General features: G+C 35.4%; 1 protein-coding gene across 6 annotated transcripts in view; it reads left to right on the top strand.

Annotated features, from left to right (window-relative positions):
• MKL2 (MKL1/myocardin like 2) overlaps nucleotides 1-11713 on the top strand; it is an 83624-nt gene that overhangs the window by 50208 nt on the left and 21703 nt on the right. For 4 of the 6 annotated variants that reach the window (XM_009281645.1, XM_009281648.1, XM_009281647.1 and 1 more), the window contains 4 exons: nucleotides 2320-2375; nucleotides 2949-3024; nucleotides 4115-4276; nucleotides 4850-5034. In XM_009281645.1, coding sequence (XP_009279920.1) covers nucleotides 2320-2375; nucleotides 2949-3024; nucleotides 4115-4276; nucleotides 4850-5034 — 479 coding nt within the window. The remainder of the gene's footprint in view (nucleotides 1-2319; nucleotides 2376-2948; nucleotides 3025-4114; nucleotides 4277-4849; nucleotides 5035-11713) is intronic. The other 2 variants (XM_019472667.1, XM_019472668.1) reach the window with 1 other exon arrangement.

Genomic DNA, 11713 nt, shown 5'->3' on the forward strand with positions numbered 1-11713 from the left:
GACTTGTGGGATCCTTTTGGTAATCTAAATGAGTACAAAGTAAATTAATCATGCTTACCTAATCTTTCAGTTAAAATAGCCGTTGTGATGAAAACGCAAGGATTTGCAGACATAGTCTGATTCTCCTTTTATTTTCTCTCTTTAAATTATGACTAATCTTACTGAAATAAACTGAATTATATAAATGAGTAGACAACAATAACAAAGCCAGCAGTCTTTAAAGAGTAGGATGGCAAGGGTTGCCAAACAAAAACAAAGGAGACACAGAAGTTGTGACTCATGTGCCAACAGACTTGTCTTCTGTGTCAAATCTTGCATGATGGTAGCTGTGATGTTACAGGACATGAGGCAGTGGATTAGGCTGGGCATCGTACGCTGGATTGTATGACCTAATGCGGAAGCTTCTGTGCCTAGTCCTTTCTGAGTGTGAATACCTTTCCAATAATATGGGAAGAGGCTTTGGTGGGGTTTTGGGGGTTTCTTTTTGAAAATTGTTTTGGTTTTAGAACATTTTTTCCAGTTGCCAGAAGTTCCTGATCAACTTGCCACATCTGGCAAACTGTCCAAATTGGTGTAAGAGTTTTGTATTCTCTTCCAAAACGAAGATTATATAGTGGTAAAAATTCAATTAATGCCTTTAGATGCTACCTTTGGAAGAGTTAAGATGCTGCTGATCACCTAAGTGTGAAGTGTCTCACTAAGGCAGCAACGTCACCAAGTTCATAAATACAGTTGGAGATGTATTCATGACTTCAGGATTCTATAATGCTGAGCTTCTGACTCTTTGGCCTGGCTACCTGCCATCCTTGACAGCTACTCAAGAAGTTATCAGTTCTTCAGTAAACCATGTTTATCTCTAACTCTGTTTTACCACTGGAATTTAATTGCAGATCATAGTGCTTTGACAAGCAAATAATGTTTGTAAATTTGGATATTTGTTACATTTGTATGTCTGAACTCATAGCACTTGTATTTTGAAAGTAAGTAATTGGCATGCTTTATGCAATTGCACTTTACTGCCAGAGTCCATTTTCTCCTTTATTGCTTTCAGTCTGTTAGAGATGATGGTTGTTTCAGCAGCAGCACTTATGATACCTAAAATCAATTTAGGAATCACAAGAGGGTCCTCCTGAATACGGATATTTAGTGGCCTAGAAATGAACTGCAGTTAACTCTTTACTTAGAGATGTTTTGGTGTTCCTCCACTTGGGCTCCCAATGACTGTGTTAATTGTTTAGTATAACGTCTTCTGACTTGTTTTGGAGATCAGCCTTGCCTCAGAATGAGGGGTGCACAGAAAACATCAAGAATCCCTAAGTGGACAGTGTAGGATGAGACTGGGCTCAAGATAATAGGTCCAAGTTGTCAAAAGATTCAACTGTGAAAAGTGATTTTTCTTAAACAAAAACCCCAGCCATTGAAAACATACCAAAATTATGTCAAGTTATTATAAATAGGCCAGTGTGCACTGGTGAATTCGAGCTTGAAAGCACAGTATCTTAAAGCTAATCTCTTCTTGAACGTTTCTGAGTATGCAGCAGACTTCAGATTGCTTTGCTAAAGCATCTTCACCTTCCCAGGTCTGTAGTGTTGATTATCTTCAGGAACAGAATGATCTGTTTCTTTTTGAGTGAAACCAGGCAAAAAACTTCTAAACTGTCAAAAAGTATTAAAGGTTTTGTTTTGCAGTATCTTATCTCTGTCAAAAGTGTGGCAAATAAGATGGATCATGCCTGCTGCCATTTCACTTCTTTCAACAATCCAATTGAGATTAAGCACTCTACAATTCATGTTATTTCTAGCTGAATAGTGTTTTTTACTCTTTATGGCTATTTAGCAGCTAACCATCATTCTGTTTTCTAATCTGAACATCTGGGGCTTCTACAAATTTTTTTTAAAAATCAGCACAAATAGCTCTCAAGGGACAGTCCAGTTCTCTCTAGTAACAGCAAGTATGAGGTATAGACAGATAGTAAATAGAGTGGAATAAATGAAACAGTATTTTGGCATTCTGAACCTTACCTCATAAATTTTCTACTGTGGAACAGTTCTGGTAAATAGACCCCGGTGTACATAGTGAGAAAGTTAACTGTTACATGGTAATCTCTGTTAAAATCAAATATTCCAAGTACTCTGTATAGGAGCATTGGTCATCTCTGTTAAATATAAGCAAATATAACTGGCATGAGTCAAATGTAAGCCTGGTCAGACGCAAACACAACTTTGAGATGGTATTAAACACCCATACACGCATACTGATTAGGATATTTCTTTTGGAAATCACTTCCTGTCAATTTAACTCTTACTCTCCCTTCACAGCTTTGAAAAGTCCAGCTGCATTCCATGAGCAGATAAAGAGCCTGGAGCGAGCCAGGGTAAACCACTTTGTGTAAACCTGTTATTAACATCTGAAAATGGATAGTCAGTTGTATGTGATACTAAAGTCTCCGAGTACATGAAAAAATGATTACCATTACAGTAATAACATATGCTTTTATCTTGGAAGAATCCATTAAAATAAAATATTGGTGTCAAATCTGAGAGGAACTTTCTTAATCCTTCACAGATCAAGGTGGGGGGGATAAACTTACGGTCATATTGTAATACATAGCTACCTCCAGTTAAGGATAGGATCCTTGGGTAAATTATGCTTGCGCAGTATTTCTGTAGCAAACCTATATTATTGTGATTTTGTGTGGTGGTATGGGATCAAATCCAGAAACATTCCCAACTTGTTTGGGGAAGATAGAAATTCATTAGCACTGCTTAACTGATAGGAAAAACAGAACAAAACAAAACAAACCCCTTTACTGCCCATGTTCTAACAGCGATGTCCACCTGTCTGAATGCAACTGCATATATTGATTGATTGGACATCAGTGATTTATCAAGCTACTTTCATTTTTCTAGTAAACAGTAGTTAATGCCATTTCCTTATTTCTTTAAAGACCGAAAATTTTTTGAAGCACAAGATTCGCAGCAGGCCGGACCGGTCTGAGCTGGTCAGAATGCATATCCTCGAAGGTATGTACCCAGCTGTATGTACCTTTTGAGCTGCTATTAGAAGGAACTTCTGTTATGCACTCACTTTTCTAACTGAATTAGGCTTTGATATGAATTATTTCTAAAGGTTTATATGCTCTGTTTCTCTACTTCTGCAGTGTCTGTTGTAATCTGTATTCCAAATCTGTATAATAATAGATACATCTATGGCAGTGGAAGTATTCTCAACTGTGTATTTGTTTGCAATTGCATATTGCTTTTATTCTATAATAGTAATTATACCATGGTGTATGTACATGTAGTGTATCTATTGCTTCAATTTCTACTCATACCCTAAAATAACCTGACAGCCTTGTACTTTTCCCCCACCACCACCCCCCCAAACAGCCTTTAATAAACTTGACTTTTACCCTACCTTGTTATTTTTCTTGTTGCTCAGGTCATTTGAAGCAATAGTCTTTTTATGAATGGGGCTGTATTACTGTGTTTCACCATAATCTTACCAAATACAGAAACTACCAAATAACCATAATCCAAGTCAATTTAATAGCCATTGGTTTTCAAAACATGCATTTGAATACTGAACCCAGATAGGAGTCTCTATATTGGTAGATCACATCCATATTGACAGACTATCTCCATATTTTCATAGAAATACAATTTTGAAGACTCAAATTTGTGCTAGAAGCTATTCTTAAAGGTAAACTTTTAAAGATGTTTGTCAAGAGAGAATCCAAAAATCAATGGATTAATTAAGCCTTTACCATAGCTCACGCTGGTAAACTATTAGAGCAGCAAATGCTGTCTTCAGATTATAATTAGCGTTTGTTATTTTGTATTCCCTGCTTTATTGTTGGATATTATACAAATGTTTACCAAAAGTATTACTGCTGTCAAAAAAGAGGTTATACTTAAGAAAAACACAATCACAGGGATGAACAACGTCTACTCATATAATCTCATTTTTGCTTATTAATTTGAGAATTTTCAGAATAATAGTTTCCTGGTTTTGATAAAAGTGGAATGGTTATTGCAAAGACAAGACAATGTTGTTTGTAATGAAATTGGAGAAAAGATGGAACAGAATATTTAAATCAATATATCTTTTTAGAGACCTTTGCAGAGCCTTCACTACAAGCCACTCAGATGAAACTGAAGAGAGCTCGGTTGGCAGATGATCTGAATGAGAAGATTGCTCAGAGGCCTGGCCCCATGGAACTGGTAGAAAAAAATATTCTTCCTGTAGACTCCAGTGTTAAAGAAGCTATTATAGGCAAGTAGAAGTCCCACAGCTTACATCTGTTATCTCTGTGGCATTGTGGAAAATAATAATTTAACTCTTGAGGGTAAAGTTCACTAGAAGAAAACATACTCAAAGTTTATTACTACTAATTCTTTCAGCTTCTGAGTCCTAAACTCTGTCATCATTTAATTAAAGTTATCCTATTTTTATTTGAAACTAAGTTAGAATTATATAGTTGGAGTATAATACTGTCTTTGAAAAGACTTGTTTCTTAATAAAAATTATTACAAAATAATCGAACATATGTGGCCGTTACTCAATCTGTCACAGGTGTCTGTGTGCACTCCACATATGTTGAACATACCTTTTAATCTTGTACTAAAACAACTTCTGCTATGCACTTCGTTTTATCGATTCCTTGAATATCATTTAATATGGCTATCATTATATTAAAAACAGAATAAATACTTCTGTACCATATGTTTAGACTGTGCTGAAAACTGATCGTTTTCTGGTAATTAGCTAATTCTGCCACCTATGTCTATATTTAATTTGTGTAACTAAAAAAAAATTGTTTTGCTTGTTTCTTTGCAAACATTCTAGCAGTTGGACAAGAGAATTATCCTCAAGCTTTGGATGATTATTCATTTGATGAAGACAGCAGTGATGCTTTATCACCAGATCAGCCAGCCAGCCAAGAATCCCAGGGTTCAGCAGCTTCCCCTGGTGAGCCAAAAACAAGTGACTCACCATCACCAATAACACCAAATGCTACTACGTCAACACAGGTACAGTTTTTAAATGTTGAAACAAAATCTTCACAGTATATTTTTTGGTCTGGCACTATAGAAATGGGGCACAGTTTCACATGGAATTAATACATTTGCTGTTGCAAAGGAGTGTCTGGGACTCCATTTTCTGTTTGGGAGTGTATAGACTAGAACCCTGGCTTAGCTGCTGGCAGTGATGAAATTCCCATAGACTGTAGTAAAGCCATAAATTCACTGAAATTCATTATGGCCCATAGAAGATCTACAGCTTTCCCAGAAGTTGTTTAAAAGGTCGTATCCATGGTTTACTCCAGCTGTTATTGATTACTTAATGTCTGTCTTCATCCTGGGCAAGGTCTTGAACTTGTTTAGAATTAAACTTAGCTGAAACAACAACAGTTGACATCAGTTCCATTATCTCCAGAAAAGTCCATAAAAAATAAGGTTTCCCACATAATTTAAATGTTCTCTCCTATAGTTTTAAAATACTGCCTAAGGAATTTACTATTTAAGAAATGAAAATAACCTTTATGCTTCTTCTATGAGGTTTTTTGTATTTTCTTGAGTTACTTACAAAGAAAGGAAAGTAACTAAGTCTGCCCTGGCAGATAAAATGTGTCTTTATAGTAGAGCATTTAAATGCATGAGGATTTAAAGAACAGTGGATTTGAATTAAGACACTTGACTGTTTTCACGAGTTGCAAAAATGAGTTTTGGAAGAGAACTCTTTGTACAACAATTTAATTTTGTGATTTGAAATGGACAGTAACATCACCTACCCAATCTTTAAACACATTATAAAAGTGCTGATGTAAAATAATTTGCCAAAACAGTAATGAAACAAACATGATGTGCTACAAATGAATTTCTTTTATCTTTTATTAGCTGCTGAAAACACAGGGCTATATGCATAATCATAGTTATCTAGATGCTTTCTAGAATATCTTGTACAGCGCTTGCTTCACAGGTCTTTATCTTCACCTTTGAGTTAATCAGTAAGTTTATTCATTAATGAGATATATGTATTTATTTAACGGTTACTATGTTTAGCTTAAATAGATTGTTTATGATGTTTTTTGTCATACCTCAGCTAGTAATTTTAAACTCACTAACTTAAGCCCAGTTAAGAGGAGAAGGTTTTGCTTTTAACTAGATTTCTGCAACTTTCATGGAACTTTTTCCTCTGGAGAGAGAGACAGACCCAAATTAAGGCTCCAGTGGAGGGAAAGGCAAGCAAAGTTGTCATACGTTGTCTGATGGCAACTAGCTTGAACAGTCGGCAAACTCCAAACTAGCCAGATTTAACAGTACTCATCTCCACTCATTAACAGCTTGTTCATTTGAGACTGACAGAGCTAAGTAAATGACAAATTGTGCTTATATTCTGAGTTATACTTGCCTAGAGGAACCATTAGTTTGTGTTGAAATGAAGAGTAACAAAAATTTTGCCTTGTTATCAATGCTGAATGAGTTGTTGAATCAAATTTACGCATGTCTGCTGAGCAATCGTGTATGCTGGAAAAAAGTCCTTGATCCTGAACTACTGTTTCTCCCAGTAAGCCCATTTTCCTGTTGTACATGAATGAAAGCAGCTATATTATCTCAGGAAAATAATTTATGTTTCAGATTGATGCATTTTACAATATTATCCATGTTAACACTTCAATAAATTATTTAGTGGAAGGACTTGGGTTTTCATCACAGTATTATATATATGAAGTGACTTACAAATGACATCAGTTAATAATACTGCACTCAGCTTTGTGTACTTGGTACCAATATACCATGCGTGTATAAGCAAACACAGAAATTTTGGTAAGTTGTCGTTTTTGTTTAATTAGCTAAAACATTTTGTATTAATTTGAGCAATATTCCTTAAGCAGAAAGTGTGAATTTGATGGAAATTCAAAAGCTTTAGGTTTTTAACTTGTTTTATTTCATGCAAGTCTGTACCTGGTGAAAACAAGTTGTTTTAGCCTGTATAACACAAACATTAAAATACTTTATTTTGAAAGAATTTAAGAGTGTATCAAAATTTGACCAATATGTGAATGGTACTATTATAAATGTGTTACATTCTTCAGGTTAATGTTGATCAACTGTAATCTGTAACAGTTTTTTTTCAGGAGGACTTCCTAAGAGTGTTCCTTCATCACTTTCCTCCACTACACAAAGGAGAAAAAGATGCATAAATTTGCCGTTCAAATTATTTTCGTGCTTGTCTTTTTATTAAGCATTCTTTTGGAAAATGCATTTATTTATATATTTAAACTCTCAGAGGATTCACAGCAAAGCCAGGGCTCTACATAGGGAACTGTGCTGCAATTTATAAATCAAGACACGAACAAAAGATAAGACAGAACTGAGTATTGAGTTTTTACTGGATAAAGTAATGTAAAATTAAACAGTTAAATACGAGGTAAATATTGTTCATGCTCCAAAGATGTTTTTTTCTTAATGACCATGGGTACTTGACAACTGAGTAGTTCAATTACTCTCCTTGGTTTTCTTATTACTATAGTAGATAGAAAAAGTATTGCAAAGTTCATACTCGGAAACAATGCTGGACACAAAGTACAGCACATCCGTTTTATTTCATTGTTTCCTAACATACAGATTAAGATGTGAATTGGATTTCATGTCGAGATAATGTAATTTGTGTTGAATAAATTGAAAACAAACCACATGAAATTGGATTCCTACGTAAAGAGTTAGGTTCCTAATGGAGAGTTAAATAAAAATACTCAAAGCATTACATGCCAAAAGCTTTTCAAGTAGGAAGCATACGACAGATATGTGATTGCAGCAACAGGTAACAGAGCACTTGATTGAAAAAGCACTTCAGATAGAACTTCAGTCCTTTGCTTATGGATTTCATAACATATTACAGCCGCTTCTGTGCACAGATCTGAAATGCGAAGCTGCTCTTCTGCAGAATAAAACAGATGCTTACCTTGTTGTTCCTTTTGAAATAAAGAATAACAGCACAGCGTGTCTCGACAGGAGACGTGTCTGGGAAAGTGCTCCTTCATTCTTTTAATTTCCTCTGACAAATTTTACATTTACAACATAAAATAAAAAGAATGTTTTGAAAACAGTGGAGTGCAGCCAGAGTTCTTTTCAAGGCTTCCTCCTCCACACATTTCCAGGCCTCAGAGGATGTAACATAGCTTTGAGAACCTTCAGCTCTCGTTGACTGATGACCTAAAACTTGCTTTAACCTGATGTATTTGCATCTGGTAAGATTAGGCATCTTAACCACACCGCTCTAAACAGATCAAATTGTGGTGTTCACAATTCTGAAGACATTAAACGGTTATCTTCAAAACAGATGAATTGTTTTGCTTGAGGAGACAGAATATAATGACTGTTTTCTTAATACATTCGCTGTAGCTTGTTCACCTGCTAGATGCTTGTTTGCAGTTAGAAGGAAAGGTCCAGAAATCATATTATCTGTAACCGGAAATAGAAGATCTGTTCAAAGGAAAGAATCTTTACATTACTTCATGAAGTAATCAAGTTAAGAAGTTGAGACCTGTTAATTTAGTTTTTTGAATTTAAACATTTATCAAGTAAATGATATGCATGGTTCATTGCCTCATCCAACACCTGCAGGTAAAAATGGGAAGTCTGTAAAAAGCTTTGTATTTCACGTAGCCATTAATGCTTTGTAGTTGAGGATAACAACTAATGTAAGGAAAAAGTAATTTACTCTATGGCAAGAAAAGAATGTCTAACACCGTAAGTTTCAAGCAATATGATTTAGAGGTGGGTGTTTTGGGGTTTTTTTTTTTTGAAAGTTACTAACTTTTCCATTTTAAAGAAAGAGTTGTGTTGTGCTGTCATTATGGAGTTGTTTTCATAGCCTATAAAGGGTTGCTAAATAGTATGTCTGAGGTCAAGTTATTTGTTTGGGTTCAAGAAGGGTTGGAATGATGAATGGTAAAAGATGATGTAATGAATAAGCTGAAGTATCAAACATTTAAAATACTTTTTTAGATGGGACTTCAGGAAAAGAAAATTTAAGAACCAGTGAAAATCATGAGATCGTTAGAATTCTCCTGTGCTTTATGGTAATACTGTACATGACACTGATTCAAAGACAAACTAAGTGCTTTTTTAAATGTTACTGCTACAACTAGAATAAGCCTTTTAAACTTGATAGCAACAGGAGTGCAGTATGTTGGATTACAGCATCCAGAACCCGTTTTTTAAAGGGTAAGTCCCTCTAAAGTCCCCTGCCAATTCTTATGCAAGTCCAGCAAATAACAGATACTGTGTAGATATCAGATGCTTTCCAGAGCAAACACTTCGAAAGTTGGATATAAAAATAGAGGCATTTATATCTTTAGCCTGCCACCATAAACTGACACAACCCCAAGACAGGCATGTGTGCAATGCTTCAGTGACTAGGCATGGCATACTGAATCTTGCAGTTTAGTAAAGCAGTATCAGGAGCTTTTCCTCTGGATGGCTGCACTACAGAAGGATCAAAACCACTGTACAGTTTAGATAGGTTATGGCAAGCTAGCTATAGCTGCCTGTTGGCAGCTGACGGTTGGAGACACAGCAAAATGTGTAAAAGAAACACAGAGATCAAAGGGAAAATTACTATAATTTAATTGTAAGCAAAAGTCAGAGAGCTTAGTGCATGCAGACTGTCAGCTTGATAATTGCAATCCCAGAAATACAAAAGAACCAGGACATAAAGTTGCAAAGTGTGTACCAAGTGTTTTTAGCAAACTGATGTAAGTCCTTTGTGGTACAATCTCATGGAAGAATAGTAGAGCACAGGAAGAAATGAATTAGGGAGAAGTACCCATCTGACTTAATTAGAATGCAAGGTTTTAGAATGTGTTCTGAAGACAAAGGGTATCTACTGATAGGAATATAAGGGAAATGGATGGGCTTTTTATAAAAGGAATGTTGGTACTAGGTGATCTAACTGCTTTCTTAAACAATGGCAATACAACTGATCTCATCTGTCTGGATTTAATACTGTATGGTATTAAACACTAGCAAAACTTGAGAAGATGGAGATTAGCAGAGATAAGACAGAAAGAGGGAAGTATTGGGTTGAAAGGAAGTTGGTAATAGTGCTCTGCAGGAGTTGATTTGGGGACATTCTGGTTTCATGTAACCATTGACAACCTTGACATAAGAATGGGTCACGTAACAAAAGTTGGAAGGCATAGTCAGCACGGAGTTGGAGTGTTGTTATGCAGAAAGAACTGGTTGATTTAGCTTTTAGGAGAGAAATGGCATTCCAATAGAATGGAATAGTTCTTAAAAAGAAAAATACACACCTCTCCTTCCCATGAAAAAGAAATGTGAAAACCTGGGGACTCCGACTCAAGAGAAAACTGAGGAGGAAGACAGTTGGGGTGCAGTGGTCAGCAGTGAAGTGATTGTGAGCTACTGTGTACTTCCTCTGTAAAATTGCAAGTATGTCAGAAGAGATGATTCCAGTAGAAGTGTTGATGCCAGTGTAAGGATCCAGTGAAACCCCATATGGAATATCCTGTACGTTTCCAGTTACTTAAATCCAAGGAAGACTAATGAAAACTGTAACACAAACAGAGAATGAAAAATCTCTTCTATGAGAAAAGAATAAAAATTCATTTGTGTAGCTAGAAAAACAAAGGCTGAGATCTGTTTATGTACAGAGTCTATATCCCATCAGAGGGATATTCACTACAGAAGGAAATAGGTTTTAAATCAGAAAACAATTTCAGCAGAGAAAAAATTGATATGACAAAGTTAAGCTCAGTGAAGTTTGGTTATTATCTAGGAAAACTTTTGGGAATTTTCTGGTAGGCATAGTGGTGCCAGGAAAAGAATAATAATAAAAAAGTCCTAAGCCTATATGGAATTTTGTAAGTTTATAGAAGAAATTACACACATGATGTTTGTAACAGCAAGGGAACAAACTCAGTAAAGTTCAGGCTACTGGATTCTACCTATACAGTAATATAATTGTGCTGGCAGTCAAATACAGAAGAAATGCACGTCCTGGCACACTCAAGAGGTGTGGTTCCCACGAAAATACAATAGGAAGCTGTCTCTTCAAAATACATCTGCTCTGCTGCTGCGTGATGCTTCTGAAACAAGAATTTCGTTTTCCTATGTTGATGTTTGACCCTCATGAAAGGGAGGCTTTTCTGACGGTATTAGTTTGGGTGGTAAGATTCTCCTTGTGTACAAAAGATTCTGACTTCAGAGACAGAAAATAGTGAAGGTCTCAATTCTATAGTAATAAAGCGGTGTAACTTCAGTACGCTGCTTCAGTATATGCGTAGTGTGTCTAGGGTCAAATTTTAATGTTGCTTCAAGCAGAGTAATAACAAATGGTGGTATCTTTGCTAACAATGCATTCCATTCTTCCTTTAATTATTTTTAACCCTTATCTCTCATTTTACTTATAATTAATAAAATTTTGTTTGAACTATTTTTCTGTACTTAGTTGCATATAAAAGTATAGAAATTAGTTATATTCTTAAAATCTGTAATTCTTTGGTTCAAGAAGCCTTCATATATGAAACTTGGTAACTCTAACAAGAAAAGAAATTTATTTGACATAACCTTTTCCTGACTGACTACCTTGAAGAGAAGATTTCTTTTTTATCCTTATGCCAGGAGCAAAAGTACTTTAATGACAGCTGTCAGTTCTAGAAGAATTTTGCAATTATAAAGTTAA

Source organism: Aptenodytes forsteri, unplaced genomic scaffold, assembly GCF_000699145.1.
Source record: "Aptenodytes forsteri isolate BGI_AS27 unplaced genomic scaffold, ASM69914v1 Scaffold84, whole genome shotgun sequence".
Taxonomy (NCBI): Eukaryota; Metazoa; Chordata; class Aves; order Sphenisciformes; family Spheniscidae; genus Aptenodytes; species Aptenodytes forsteri.